Genomic DNA, 16,560 nt, shown 5'->3' with positions numbered 1-16,560 from the left:
AGTGCTTTTTGTGGATTCTTAGAAACGCGTTTGACGTCAGGTGGAATGACGGATTGATATGAGGTTTAGAGCACTGCACTGTCCTGTCTTGTCTGTGTAGACCTTGTCTATTGTTGTGATTTAGTGAAGTCTATTTAGTGTTATGCAAATTCCTCGTAAGTGTGAAAACCTACCTGGCAAAAAATAAACCTGATTCTGATTCTGTGGGGGAACAATTAAGCAAAAGTGTACAACTGCAAATCTTTTCCTTTCTTTCTTGTCTTTCTTTCTTTCTTTTCCTCCCATCCATCTGATAAATCTGACCAGGGCCGTCTGACCTTAATCACTGGGAGAGCCACTGGAAAGGGGCTCATGGCAGAACCTGCTGCGATGGAGATTTTTTTTTATTTTTTTATTTTTATTTTTATAACCCACCACCACCCCTTCTCTTTTCTCTTTTTCTCTCTTTTTTTCTCTCTTTATTCATTTATTATTATTTCTCCAATTAATTATTTTAGGGAAGACTATCCAGCATAGACATGGCTGGTGATGACATAAATGACAAACTACACATTAAAATCCACAAATACAGACAAAAAACAACACAAACCAAAAAACAGGGTCAACGATACAATCAAGTGAAATAGCTACTTTAAAACAGCCAACACAAAAATAAACATCAACCACATAAAACAAAACATAATTAAGGAACCACACACACTCACTCGCCACACATTCACATTATTCACGCGATGGAGAGACTTTGAGAAGGACCATAGTGAAAGGACAGTATTGAGAGATAGATGATCAGGACCCATTGGTCACTGGATCCTTGACCCTCCACAGCAATCTCCACAATCAGGGAATCAATAAAGTATTACCTATCTACCGACCCACCCACCCACCTACCTACCTACCTACAGCACAGCCAATCACTGACCTTTTTCTTGGATGAAGCACTGAGAGTCAATACAATAAAAAGGCATTGACTGAGCATTCAAAGCTAGGGAGACCGAATGCAGACTTCACCCACGCAATCCTTCATTTAGCTTACTGTGTGGATACATCGTTTCCATCATATTAAATAAAATGGCAACATTCTCAGAAGGCATTTTATCATATGTGATTGGGCAGCTCTCACAGCGTCTCATCCATTATACTGTATAACTTGATATTTTTTGCTGGATATTTTTCCAAACCCCATCCCTCACATCTGTCCCCCGCCATGACACATTCTCCCCCTTTCTCAGGCCTCACGCCATAACAGCCAGTCTTTCAGCCGCTCTCTCCATTCCGCTCGAGACCCCGGCGGCTCCCTCAAACGCCATGAACCTCACTGCCCACTTGCTGGACCTGTGGCTGAAGGCGTCCAACCTCTCCCGGCGCCAGTTCATCCATCAGTACTCCATCCCCCCGCTGGTGTCGGTGCCCAGGCTGTCCGGACCGCTGCAGCCGCTGTTCGGGGTGCTCTTCCTGCTGATCTTCGGCCTGGCGGTGGTGGGCAACGTGGCGGTCCTGATTCTGCTGTGTAAGAGGAGGGCCCTGCGGCAGCCCAACGCCTTCTTCATCTGCTCCCTGGCGTTCAGCGACCTCCTCATCGCCATCGTCTGTGTCCCCGCCTCGTTGCTGCAACACTTCTTCACCAACTGGCTGGCAGGTAGGTAGGGAGGGGATGATTTGAGGAATTATTTTGTTCAGTCCCTTAACAGAATTTTACACTGACTGAAAAATGTATTTATAGAAATGATGAGCTGTTGAAGAAGAGTTTTTATGTGTGTTTCTTTTACAATAGTTAATTTCAACTTATACTTAGTTCCTCTCATGTTGTCCCTGGTTTTGTATCTTTCTGTCCTAGTTTTGAAAAGATTACCAGGGCCACATAAGTCTGTCTGTGTCTGTAGTGTTGTGTTTAGTCTTCCCTTCTGTTTATTCCGTTTCTTTGTTTTTTGTTTTGTTTTTGTTTGTGGATGTAGCCAACTTTCTTCCTGGTCGTGTTCCCAGCATGCACTGCGACGCGGGCCCAGGTGAAAAAAGCCACTGGTCATGAGTTTAGTCTGCGTGACGCCGCGCTCGCCCCAGTTTAATGTTCTCTGACCCCGTATTGTCGACACACTCTTGACAAGTCAGCCAGAGAAAGCCAGACGAAGAATGTTGAGAACTGGGGCTGTGGTGACCAGCTGGGGTGTGAATGATCTCTCTCTGCGGGCCCTGAGAAATGTTCCTTCTTCTGTTGTTGGTCTGGAAGAATCAAAACCGAAAAATGACGCTTACTTTGTCGAGATGGATCTCTTGAACGACATTTGAGCGTGTGTATTGCAACCCATTACCCAGGTGCTATTCCTCTTATAAAAAAAAAAGTGGCTCCCTCAGTGGTGAACGCTCTGATTAAGTCCCCCCCCCCCTCCATTTTGGCTTCCAAAAGTTCTCCAGACAGACCAAGGAACAAACTTCCTGTCCAGAGTGTTTGATCAGGTCGTGTCTTCTCTCTCTGTGCAGCATTGAGCCTCGAGTGCCCATCACCCCGAGTCCTGTGGTGCACTCGAGCGATGGCATCAGACGCTGACGGATATTGCTTTGATACTGGGGAAAAGCCAGGATGAGAGTGTTCCCTTTGTTCTGTTTGCCGTTCGTGAAAAACAGTGCAGGAGTCCATAGGTTTCAGTCGGACTGAGCTAGTGTTTGGACGCATTGTGCGTGGTAAAAGACACATTTCTGTGAGAAGATCCAGTCCCACCCAGAAGTGTGTTGAAATATGTGTCAGTTCTGTCAACATTCTTATACTGTATGGGCTGTGGTATATGATCGTAAACAGCCTTATAACAGGGCTTACGATGCTAAATACCAAACAACACCCATACCGAGTTAATCAGGTGAAGTGCTCAGTGAGGGGAAAACATTAACAGGGTGTTACATTTGTTGGAGAATGAATAACTTGCTGAGTGCAAGTCCCTGGAGCTCTCCATGTGTATTGGTCTCTAAACCTGACTCTACTTCTCGCTTTTGTACCGACTATAGGAAACTAAATATGTCACCGTTCCAGAGTCCTGTCCATTGCCACGTCTGGAGGACTGTGTGGACACCATGGGTTCCTGTGGGTGGACCTGAGGGTGCCTCTTACACCTTGTGCGTCTGAGCTCTCCGTGTTTGTCGCTCCTGATAGTTTTCTGCAGTATACAGAAAACGACGCCTATACCTTCTCACCACTGGTAAATGTAGTTGTGGGGTGATGTCCTGAACTGTAGGCCTACTGCATATCTGGATGACCAGATGGTATTATTCGTCTGACTGGGAGAGGCACGTGCACACTTTACATGCAGTGGATGGATGGAAACGATAGATAGATTGATTGTGATTGATTGATTGATTGATTGATTGATTGATTGATTCAAATGTCCACAATGTGGAAATTTGTCTTTGGTCTCACATTTCTACAAGAGACAAGGGGAACAGAGTTGACACAAACACACACACACATGATCGTCGAAAAATGTGTGCACAGGAATAACAATGCCAAAAACCCACAACATACAAAAATAAAGTAAATATAAATTCAACTATATATATATGTATATAACTAGGTTCAGCGTTTAGCAGCTGTAGGCGGGTCAGCGGGTAGTGGACAGAGGCAAAAGTGACTGCGGTGTCCGTCTGTCCAGTTTCCATTACCAGGTGTCAATGACGGACATTCCTTAGGCTGTGGGTCCATTAGCACCTTTTGTGTGGTCCGCTGCCTGTCGCTGATACCTTTTCAGTCTGTCAATGCGTTGCTGTGCACTTCGCCTGTGCTTGCTGCCTCCCCATTTTGAGAAAGCATTCAAGTCGGAGGTACCGTAGACGGGTCAAAGACGTGACATGTACATTTGGAGTTCCGAGGCCATCAATTTAACATAAAAAGATATATATTTATACATATTTTAAATATTTAATATTAAATCACTCAACTCTTACTCTTCTTTTGACCCAGAAATATGTGTGTTGCAAAGTATTAAATTAATGGAGCTATTGAGCCCATAAGTGTCAAAATGTTGTTCAATATAACTGTCCCGGACAAAAGTGTAGAAATAAATTAAAATGTAGAAATTCATCTTAAAAATATAAATGAACACCCATGGCATAATTGTGTTAGTGTTTGCAACAATATATGGAACAATTGGCGACATACTTTAACTAAATAATATCATAAAACTAGACTTTTTTTTTCTTTTGTCCTGACTTATCCACTTCATCAATGTAATTCAGTATATCAAAAGGTCAAAAGCTATTTTTAAGTATATTACATGCTGGTAATCATGTGACAGTGTTTTGTCTCTCAAAGAAGAACCGTCAAATGGTCTCATGTGGCTAATTCTGCTCTCTCAGACTCTTGAATTCACTTCAGGGGTTTGGTTGAGCTTCTCAGATCCTCATCATTCTTTTTTGGGCTACAGGGTAACTAGACAGAATAGGCATGTTCCTCGAATTACCCTAAAAAGCATCAATCTCTTTGGAATCTGGAATCTGCATTTGTTTGCTTGCGACAGTGTGTTGGTGTGCATAATTGGGTCCAGCTGCCTCATTATAATAGCTGAAGCGATTGTTCACCCATTATGCTCCGTCATTCACAATGAACTGCCTAGAGCTTTTGTGGAATCCATTTTCAAGGAAATTACACTGACAAGAATCTTGAGGTCTATATGAATATAATGAATATAATAACCAAATCCAACTGAATAACAGTGTAGTGTAGTGACTGTCTTAATTACTCAAACCTGTTCAGTCAATTAATACGATTATTTGCTCATTCATGGACAATGCATCAGCCATATTTAATAGAATTCAGGTATACATTTCAGTTGAATGATGGAAAGTGAAATTATTCAAATCATTAAAAATGAGTAGTCATTATGCAGAGCTGCCAAGCTGGTTGCTTTTATTCCAACAGTTACGAGTTTGCAAAGTCGGGCTGGTTGGTAGGAGACAGAAGTTCCACCAAAAGCCCTGATTATCCTCAAAACACAGCATTATATCCACTGTGGGTACAACCCATACATGCATATGCAAAACTTCACTAACCAATTATATGAGAGGGTTAGCAAAGAGTAGAGCAGTTCTACAGGTCAACAGCTGACCTCTATGTGAAAACCATTGTTTGTGGCCTTGGGAATCGGCTGCTAGGACAAAGACGAGTCATAAAAATGGTTGAGACCCCCTTCCTTATAAACAATGGCTAACCAGAGAAGTTTCACAGTGAAGGAGAGAAAGGTTGTTCATGTAAAAATGTTCTCACAAACTCACATATCCACTTAAATTCTGGTTACAATGATGTCAGACATGAAAAGATAAAGATAGATTTGAAAAAAAAAAAAAGGCAAGATGCGTTTGGCTGGGTTGTTTACCAGAACTAACATGTGGGGGATGAGGAAGTGACACGTGCATCAGCTGTCTCGTGTCCCAAAGAGCCTCTTGATCTCCAAAGAGAGTGGGCAGTCCACCTCTGTGCATTAAAGAGCAAGCAATCACTCAGAATGAGCTCGTTTTTTTTTTTTGTCTTTTGCAAGCCAGTTGCAACAGTACACATGTTGTCCTCCACCCATGATGCAAGTTCCATTGTGGTAATCAAGGAGTGGAAACAAGATATTTTCTTCATGAATATATCAAATGATCTGAGTGTTATTCATTTTACGTGCACAGTATTTAACCCCTGTCTGGCACTGGGGCAAGCACTGACATACATGCTGTACATGCACATGGTTACATTAGCTGCTGAAGATCTTAAGGGGATCTTCATCAAACACAAAGAGGGTTTGCTGCTCTCACTGTTTACTCTGTAATCTCATTATCGGTTGTGTTGATTTCCCTCTGACTCAAGTCTTTCTCATGACAGTGTGGTGTGTGTTCTAAAGCCCAGATCATGTCACCACATCCATTAGTGGACTCATTGGGATTATGCGTCACGCATGTCATTTCCATCTCAATTAGTCTAATTGAGATGGACATTTTTGCTTTTTGCTTGATTGTGGAGGTACACATAGGCCGCATTTACACTGCAGGTCTTGATGCCTCGATCTGATTTTTTGCCCATATCCAATTTTTTTGACCGCCTGCTTACATGTACTTTTTAAAGTGACACATATCAGATACCTGTGCTTACACGTACATACTTGTTTAACATTTGAAATAACCCGCATGCGTACACGAGGGTTTCATTACCTTGGTTACCTAACAACCAGCCGGCTCTTTGCTGGACAGAGACGTGATATTTTGTCAATAACTGGAATTAACTTTATTCACATACATGGAAATGAGTTGATGTTGTGAAGGCATAAAGATGAAATGATAAACTGTCATTCAGCAATTCCACTATAATTAGCCTACTGGTAATAGATATCCGCACTGGCCTGTGAGCTCCCTGAGCTCGGCGGTTTAGCCGCGAACTTCATGCCGCAACAAGAGATCCTGTCTCTGGGTGGACAGCTGTTCAACTCGCCTGGGACCAGGTCCCCTGGAGCTATTTCGCCTGGCTGCCCATCGCGTTGTTGTGAACAGAATGAATACCACCTACTAGCAAACAAAACATGTTGAGTCACAATTATACTGTTAAAACTAAGATGCCTGGCTAAAAAAATATGTTTTCCAATGGATAGATTTGACGAAAATAGATTAATAAGCAAGCCCCTTTTCATTGCTAACTCAGAACACTTCAGGTTTCAATGACGTGCGAATCCTGATTCATATCTGATTTATTTCCACATATGATTGAGGCCTGAAACGGATCTGAGAATATCCGATTCTATATGATTTTTTCCTGCTTACACATGCGTAATACATATCGGATACGTGCCACATAAGAGCAAAAAAATGGAATTGGGTCACTTCAACCAGGCAGCGTAAATGCGGCCATAGAGGTTTCACCCCAACACCATCTGAGCTGCAGCCACATTGATGGGGAGATGTGAACTATTATTAAGGTGGCTTGGGTATTATTGATGGAAGGCTTATGAGCCTGATTCTGAAAGTCAATTTTTTTATAGTGATTTTTTTTTATCATAGGCTACATTAAAAAACAAAACAAAAAAAAAACAATGGTGACCTCTTATCCAAACAACCTAGTGTATATCTAGAATGTATTCTGCTCATGGTAGTGTCATTAAGGGATCATTATTGGACTGACATTCATGTTAATTTAATGAATACAAATAATCAAACAAGGTGGGCTGGCACCTAATAAGGACACAAGAGTGTTGTACAACAGATTCAACATCCAAGAATCAAGATTCAATATCCCTTTTATTGGCTATATATGGTACACACATACTACGAATTTGACTAGGGTTAAGGCATATGCTGTTGCAGACGACATAGGACAGGGTGCAGGACAGGACAGGACAGGGTGCAGGACAGGACAGGACAGGGTGCAGGACAGGACAGGACAGGGTGCAGGACAGGACAGTGCAAAGACATGACAGTGCAAGTGCAGTACAAAACAAAAAACAGTGCACATACAAAATACAGTGCAATACAAAATACCCTATACTGTTTAAAACATCAGGTGGAGTACGGTAAATCAGACAACGCAGGTCGCTCTTTAGGACCTTGCAAGATCAGAAAAACAACAACAAGTGGATTCCAGCGCAGTGGACTCTCTGGATTTTAACAGGAGAGATTGCACTGATTGGAATGGAATGCGCTTCAAAAAGCGCTGAAAATAAGTTCTCTGCCCTCGTATGGGCAGTTTAAAGCCCTCGTTTTGCCTGCCTCCGTTTTTAATGACTGACTGACTACTGATTATGTCACAAGTTGTTCTATTTTATATTCTTTATCTGTACTGGTTTATTGTGTTTAATTTTAAATTATATTGTTATTTGTGATGACATCATATGGTATAACATTGTTTTTATTGTTGTTGCTTGTTTTGTAATCTCAGCTACATTGAAAATGAGGGCCTGGCCCACAATTGTATTCCCAAGAAACTAAATAAAGGTAATGATGATGATGATGATTGCCTTAGCTGATGAACTTAAAGTCACTCACACGCACCCTCTTTCTCTGTGCATTGCAGGGGATTTTTTTTGTAAGTTGGTGCCATTCCTCCAGGTGGCTGCCATAGCAGCCAGCATCCTGACGATGACCTGCATCGCTGTGGAGAGGTTCCAGGGCATCTTCTACCCGCTCCACGTCTTCACCGGGTACTTCCTGTGCCACGCCTGCAAGATGCTTGGTAAGAGGCAGGTTCGCTGTATATAAAGCTTGACGCCAGATAAAGGAGGATAGCACTTGAATTCAAGTACGGGGAAGTGCACTTTGAATTCAAGAACAGGGAAGTGCACTTTGAATTCAAGAACAGGGAAGTGCACTTTGAATTCAAGAACGGGGAAGTGCTTTTACGTTTGCCTCTCATTCACCCATTCACACCTACATTCACCCATTCACACCTACATTCACCCATTCACACCTACATTCACACACCTCAGTCTGCTGCAGCGTGGTAGAACAAATCAAGTCCTATTCTTAATTGGCCCTCTGTCTCCTCTCTAGTGGCTGTATGGCTGTCCGCTCTGGCGATAGCAGCGCCCATGTTGTTTGTGCAGAAAGTGGAGGTAAACACAATTTTTCAGTAAATGTGTGAACTGTCATTACCGTCCTCGCTCATGTCCACTGTGTGAACGCCGTACACTTCGCATCGTTGCTCAAGCTATTGGTCTTGCTTTGCTTTCAATGCCGTCCACTTCCTTCAATGTTATTCAATGTGCTTGCTTTTTAAATGCTCGCTTTGCTAATTTGTACTCTGACCTTACTATTGAACAAGAACTGAGGGGAAATCTGCTTTTTGTCTGCCTCTCCAAAACTGTAATAACTTATCAGGATTTTTATTGTTTAATTACATCAACCTTTATTTAACCGGCCAAGTACAAATTATTATTTAGAATGGCAGTCTGGCAAAAGGCAAAGCCTCTTGAGGGAAATTCAAAAGTTAAAAAGACACACCCACTACTTACATACAGTACAATCTCAACAGGCATAGAGATGTGCAGTCTAGCACACAAGTAGTCTAGCAGACAAGTAGTCTAGCACACAGGCAGTCTAGCACACAGGCAGTCTAGCAGACAGGGTAGTAGACAAGCAGTCTAGCAGACAAGTAGTCTAGCAGACAAGCAGTCTAGCACACAAGTAGTCTAGCACACAAGCAGTCTAGCACACAGGCAGTCTAGCACACAGGCAGTCTAGCACACAAGTAGTCTAGCACACAAGCAGTCTAGCACACAAGCAGTCTAGCACACACGCGTTGGGCCAGTAGCTACTGTAGTAAACAGCAGCATCAGGCAATACAACAGAACAAAAAGTATCATAACACAAGCATTATGACAAACGTGCAGATGAAGGCTGCAACAGCAAGAGAGTAAAAATAGGCATGAGACAGGAAGCAGCCAACAGACGAGGGTCAGGGAATATCAGAGGGACAGGAAACAGCTCGCGTGTCGATGAGAATGTCCAAAATAGTGTCCTTTAAAACTGACTTGTGGTTCAAATTGTCCAGTTTTAGAGTTTTTTAGATTGTTCCAGTCTCTGGCTGCAGAGGCCGGAATGATGACAGACCCAAGTACAGTCTTTGTTTTGGGAACTTTCTAAAGAATATGGCGAGATGGACAGGGGTTAGGTAGCAGGTGTAGTTTGTAACAAGTGACACAGCTAGGGAAAGAGGCTACAGACCAGGGAGGGTTTTGTATACGAGCATGAACCAGTGAATATTTTGGAGCATGAACCAGTGAATATTTTGGAGCATGAACCAGTGAATATTCTGGAGCATGAACCAGTGAATATTCTGACGGGTGTGTAAGGATGGCCAGTTGGAATATAGAGTGCAGTGGTGTGTAGTAGCCATCAAGTCATTTTTCGTGTCTTTGAACGCATGTGCTCATTGGTTACATTTCCTGCAATAGTCATACTCTTGGACAGTATGTATAATGGGGTGAAGACCTTCTGCTAAAATATCTCACACACACACACACACATTACAGGAGAAGTACGACTTCCTCTACGACATCCTCCACACCTGCTGCCTGGAGGTGTGGCCAGCGCCGCAGCAGAGGCGGGCCTACACCACCTGCCTGTCGGTGTTCATCTTCCTGGTCCCCATGGTAACCATGGGCGTCCTATACGGGAAGATCATGTGTGAGCTGTGGGGTGAACACCGTGTCCACGACATCATGTTCCAGACGCTGCCCGGGTCAGAGATCAACAAGATCACCAGGTGGGATCTCCCAATAAGAGCGTCATCGTCATTTTATCTGCAATTGTACTTTTTTCCACAGCCCCGTAATCGTCAGTGTGAATTGTATAGATCCTCTGTCAATATTGGAATACATTTTTCTAGGGTGGGCAGTTACTGTACTGACCATAGCCCCATGATCGCTGCTCAACAGCCGGTCTGTCAGTCTGGACAATCTGTTATGCAATCGCAGTGCGTCATATGCGATAAGTCACCAATCAGTTACCATGTTTGTGCCCAAACATCAATTGTGTGGTTGTGTGTGTGGGTTGCTGTGTGTGTGTGTATGTGTGTATGTGTGTGTGTGAGTGTGTATATATATATATATATATGTGTGTGTGTGTGTGTGTGTGTGTGTGTATATATATGTATGTGTGTGTGTGCGCGCATGTGTGTAGGAGGAAGAAGCGAGCGGTGAGAACAATGGCTACCGTGGTGCTGCTCTTTGCCGTCTGCTGGGCTCCTTTTCACGCAGTGTCTCTGCTCCTGGACTATGGTGAACAAAGACACACAGGCAGCTCCGTCCGCTGCTAAGATGAACAAAACTCAAGACTAGAATGAATGAAGGAATGAAGGAATGAAGGAATGAAGGAATGAATGAATAAATGAATGAATTAATGAATGAAAGAGTGAATGCTTTTATGAACCTCACATTATGTAGGAGATTCCTTTGTAGTCAGGTACTGTAGGTCGCACACCCGTCTTGAATTTGAATGAACTTGAATGTTTCCATCACCTCAGATGTCGTCTGTGGTACTGTCCTCTCTCCCAGGCCAGCTGAAGATGGACCTGGACTCTGAGTTCCTGCTGGTCAACGTGGTGCAGATCCTGGGCTTCAGCAACTCGGTTTGCAACCCTCTGGTCTACGCCGCCCTCAACACCACCTTCAAGAGGGACCTGGTGGCCTTGTTGACCCAGGGCCGGAGGGTCGGCGCCCTCTGGTGGTCCAGAGTGTCGGCCCGGTGTGGGCGAGGGACTCAGGTGGGCATCTCGGCCGTGGAGGGCCACTTCCCCAGCGGCGGGGCGGAGCGATGCCCCGCCCGGAGAGGTCCGCACCAGTGGAGCAGGGTGGCGTGGGAGCCCGAGAACACAGCCCTGCCGGCGGAGGACCGGCGCGGCGGCGTCGGCGGCGGTGGCGCCGCCGCGTCTAAGCACCTGTTCAGCATCAGGCCCAAGAAACCCAGCGGCACCCTTCTCCTCAGCGTCACCGACCCCCTGCACAGCAGCCTGGCCTCGGGAAGCTCCTCCAGAACGGACGCCGTCACCTCGCAGTCCGCCCCCTCCTGCTTCTGAGGGACGCAGAAGCCACCGGAGCTCCGCGCTGAAAGAGGGGAACATTTTAAAACGAGCCGGGATGTAAACAGTAAGCATGTTGTCCCCCCCACCCACGACACATGCTCCTGTGGTAATGAAGGAGTGGAAACGTGAACATGAATATATGAAATGTTTTAAGTGGTATTCATTCAATGTGCTTAGTATTTAACTCACGGAGCTCTTAACTCTGTGAAAAGCAGAAGGGCCCCTGAGTAGCCTACTTTCGTTCATTCGTGGTAATCCCGGAAACATGCACAAACATGCGATGACACAAATTACTCCTCAATAGCTCGGCAAAGACTCAATATGCACCAGTCATTTTTTTGCTCGTGCCGCGGTGACGCTTATCAGATGCAGACTCAGTTATGCGGATCCCGCATCTGTGGAATGTCTGACCGCCTGCTGCTAAATCAAAGAAGTCACTGTAGTGAGATACACGTGTCGCTACTGTTCACGTCCTGAATGTCATTAAGGCCTGTTTGTCATTCCGAGCATCGCTCGTTCCGTCTACAATACGTTGTCCTCCGCGCACGCTCGGCTAACGAGCGTTGAATTCCACAGTACCGCTGTGGGGCGAGCTCCGCAGAGCCTGGATTACGTTTGATATACATCGAGAACATTTAGAACCAGCACCGAAAAAGAGCTACTCCACACCTCAATCTCTGAACTCTGGATTCAGGAAGTAGACGAGCCCCTGAGTAGAATAGACGACAGTTTTTTCTGTTCCTGCATGTGTGAAATGTCTGTGTGCAACTGAAAGGACTCCTGACTCACTTGGAGACATTTTGTTCTGTCTGGAATGCATTGATCAAAGTGTAGTCCGACTCACCGGATGTAGTTTTGGGGGATAAATCTTGTCATCTGAAACTCCTCATGAGCCAATCCGAAATTGTTTTTTTTGAAGTATGTGTTACCTCCTTCCAGACCTGAGCATAGAGAAGAGGCTGTTGTCCAGGTGACTGGGATCCTTCAGGATTTTCCAGGATTTTCCTGGCCCTGGTTCTGTACCGCCTTGCGTAGATGTCCTGCTCCCATACCAGGTGGTGATGTTGCCAGGCAGAATGCTCTCGATAGTGCTCATGTAGAAACTCCTGAGGATCTTGGGAGACCCTCTGAATGTCCCCAGACGTCTGAGGTGGAACAACCTCCCCAGACAGCAATCCGATCAGGGCCATATACGGACCAGATCTGGCCCATATACGGCCCAGATCCGCTTGCTATCTGGGTCTGCCTTGACTTCCTCACCAGCGTGTCCGTGTTTGTAGCTCATGTCAGATCCTTGGTGATCTGGACACCAAGATACTTGTCCGCCCTCTCCACATGGATTCCATCCATGTTTAGATGGTTGTAGATTGTAGATCCTCTCCTGTTTCCCCCCCCCATAATCCACTGTCATCTCCTTCATTTTACGGACATTCATATGACTATCTTAGTCTACCTCCTCCACGTAGGCCTCCTTGTCATTGTTGGAGATCAGGCCTACTACAGCTGTGTTATCAGTGAACTTGACGACGCAGTTGGAATCGTAGGTGGCTATGCTGTCATGTACAGCAGTGGGTGAAAAATAAACTCCTCACAAAGTCTTTAACAGTCTTTAGACGACTGGATGTTCGATCCTAAATGTGGTAGATATGTGAAAAAGAGAACAGGCAGCACTCCAAGTTCGTTAGTTTACTTCATTTGCCACACTGACATTTTGGGCAGTCTCCTTCCTTAGTGTGTATAATGGCAATGTAATGAGTTCACACAGGTGCGGTAATTACTGGCACTGTTATCAACAACAGGTGTATCCAATCATTCAATTACAATTACAATTTACAAGAGTAACTGAGATGATGAATGTTGAAGGCTTAGTCCGCTATTTCAACTTGCATTGCTTTGCCATTTTAGATGATGTTGCTCCTCTGAAAACCTGAACTGTCCTCTCTGCCAATTCATCCCCTTGACTAAACGATGACTCGCTGCTTCAGGTGCAAATGTCAGAGAGTATCAGTGCCTGTGGGACTCCACCAAGCTCCAGGTTCATTGCATCTATCTCAAAGAGCTTTTAACTGAAATCAGTAGTATGGTCCGGGATGCGAGAGACCTACTTTGCCATATCTCATCTCCACTAGTAGGCGAAATCCCCAAATCCAATTGGACACCATTAGTAACAGCGTCTATCTGGCGCCTCCTGCCACAGCAATTTTCTCAGATAAGGACTGCAGCACTTTTCTGTCATTTTTGGGGGATAAGGTGGCTGATGTTAGGTCGATCATCTGCCCAACCCGGCAGCCAATTTCGAGCCGTTTATCTCCCTGCAAGACCGATCTAGTTAACTCCATGAAACCATCTTCCTCTCACCTAGACATTTTACCAACATCCATGCTGAGCGAGGTACTGAGACCCATAGGCCCGTGTCTTGTCGATATCATGAAAAATAGAGGTCCCGCCACTCACGTTTTAGTAGAAAAATAATTTTAATTAGGACAATGTGGACAGTGGACGTTTCGGGATTTATGCATTCCTCAGCATGTGGGGAAGGCATACAGTAAATGCCGAAACATCCACTGTCCACATTGTCCTAATTAAAATTATTTTTCTACTAAAACGTGAGTGCCCGGACCTCCATTTTTCACCTGTCTCAGTAAGTCATCCCTGGACCGTCTACAGTTGATCCAAAATGCCTCGGCCAGTCTTTTGACCAGGTCCATGAGGCCATGTAATATCACTCCTATATTAACCTCCTTACACTGGCTTCCTGATAGTTTTAGGACCCAATTCAAGGTCCTTGTGATCACATATAGAGCCTTCGGTGGCCAGGCACCTGCATATATTAGTGACCTACTCGCCCCATATGTTGCCTGCAGGTCACTGAGGTCATCCGATCAGGGCCTATTGGTTGTCCGCCGCCCTAGGCTCAAGACAAAAGGCGACCGAGCCTTTGAATCTCGTGCCTAATCTGTGGAATGCCCTTTCACAGGATTTAAGAACTTTGGCCTCTGTGGACATTTTTAAAAGGCAGCTAAAGACCCATCTATTTAGACAGGCATTTGCCTAGCCGTGTGTGTCTGTATTTCTATGTGTATGTGCTGTCTCTGTAATTTTATTGTACTTTTTATTAGACTTATAACTGTATATCTCAAAATTGCTGTCTCTGTATTTTTTTGTACTTTTATCTGATGTTTTCAGTCTGTTTTAAATACTGTGAGGCACTTTGTGACTGTGTGTCTGTGAGTGTTGTTATACCAAATACAATTTGCTTACTCTTACTCACTTACCTACCTACTTAGTTCTCACTCCATGGGTTGAATTCAGGTGTAGCCTAGCAATGAGATTGGCAATGATCTGAATATTGTAATTTCAGGGTTGAAATGTTTCTAATTTTTACATGTTGGTGTTCTATTCGACGGTGTATCCAGTTTGAGACATGGTTTATTGAGACTTATTTCTGAAAGTATGTGAAATGTGTTTTCAATAGCCTAAATCTTTTTGGATTGCCATGTCAATTAAAGTACTACATATATGATATGGTTCGACTTGTTGATACAGTAGATACATGTAGATATGATTTCTTTTGTTAAACTTCATCTTATATCTTATAAGCAGACCCTGTCTCAGCCATTTCAGCCCAGAAGTGACGGATAGCCTCTGGTTCATCGTTGCACATTGCCCTCTAGTGTCCATTGGAATGAAGTGCATCTTATAGAATCACCCATTGACAACTGCTGCAGACCTGCGAGACTGTAGTTCAGGGATAGTCAATTAGACTCAAAAGTGGGCCATGTAATTAAAATATCAACATGTAGCATTCTTTTGTAAAACTATACATTGCAAATCACTTGATGATCTTTATTTTCAATTGTTGGTAATTGGTGAAAATGTAATAATCTATGACGCATTTCATGATGGTATTGACTGAGTGGTATATTGACCAGTTAAAGTAAGCTATGTGAGCCTTTCATGAAATAAATATGACTGTCTCACGTGATTATTCTTGTTCTCTGTCCGGTATTTCTGGTCTCGGTGGCCCCTGGAATCTTACTAGCCTGCCTGATTCCTACATAGGACATGCTAACATAAATTTAGCTCTCAGCTGGGTATCTGAAAAGAGAAATTGTGCACCCTCCATGTTTTATTTACGGTTGTCATGGAAATTTCGCTCATTAATACATTCCTTCAGAATAAAAGTCTCACGGAAAGCCTTTGGAGGCATATTTTGTGATGAAAGATAGAGGTCATAATTTATTGACCACTCTAGGTTTTTATTAATGAATCGATGGTGGGCCAGCTAAATTACTGTAATGAAATGTAATGTAGGTTTTCTTTACATGCTACTGACAATTGCCTTCCAAAATGATGTGTGAATATAACCTCATTCACCACCACAACCACCACCACTAGCCCCTTCATAAGGCGTGTACACACAATATTTGATGAACCACGCTGTATTTGGAACACATTTAATTCTAAGTCACTACAGTATATGAACGATTGAGATCTGACAGCTCTATGGTTATAGATCAAAGAAGGGTTCAACGCTGATCTCTATGAATGTTCTTCCTGACCTCTCCTGCTGTCCGGCTCTGTTACCTCCCTCTTCCTCATCGATCTCGTTCTCTTCCTCACCAGTTCCAGGATCTGCTGGTACTGTTGGGTCTCAGTGGAGGCGTGTCGTCTGAGTTGCACGTGTCTCCGTCCTCGTAGCCGGGCCCAGCACCTCCCCAGAGCCCCACAGACCCTCCAGGGGACCCATTTAAACCACTGGCTAAGCCCCGCCCCCATGGCCCCGTGGCGAGGTGTTCTCTCCACTAGGCCGGCCTTCTCAGGCGGAAGGTATCCACTAGGCGTGGGGGTATCCTCTGGATCCAGGCCGTACGGCTGCTGTGGAGGCTGGTTCTGCGTGTCCAGGGGATGGACTGGTCCAGATTTGTGGGTTTGCTCGTCCTCCTGTTTGACCTGGAGGGTTTGCGATGGCTCAGCTTCTCTCATTGGCTCTACGGCGCTCTGCGTTCTCTCTGTGTGTGTCCTGACCTCAATGA

At 44.4% G+C, this 16,560-nt stretch overlaps 1 protein-coding gene across 1 annotated transcript; it reads left to right on the top strand.

The window, feature by feature from the left end:
• Window positions 1-1,305: 1,305 nt before the first annotated feature.
• On the top strand, window positions 1,306-11,518 carry LOC311323061 (pyroglutamylated RF-amide peptide receptor; the record flags this gene model as incomplete). Its single annotated transcript, XM_084455201.1, has 6 exons — window positions 1,306-1,636; window positions 8,018-8,176; window positions 8,494-8,555; window positions 9,975-10,207; window positions 10,624-10,721; window positions 10,998-11,518. 6 exons carry the CDS (start codon window positions 1,306-1,308, stop codon window positions 11,516-11,518), a joined length of 1,404 nt encoding a protein of 467 aa, XP_084311327.1.
• Between the last annotated feature and the right edge of the window lie 5,042 nt (window positions 11,519-16,560).

Source organism: Borostomias antarcticus (assembly GCF_949987555.1).
Source record: "Borostomias antarcticus genome assembly, chromosome: 2".
NCBI classification, from domain to species: Eukaryota; Metazoa; Chordata; class Actinopteri; order Stomiiformes; family Stomiidae; genus Borostomias; species Borostomias antarcticus.
Note: the sequence above shows the minus strand (reverse complement) of the source record. Positions and strands in the feature narration are given on the sequence as shown.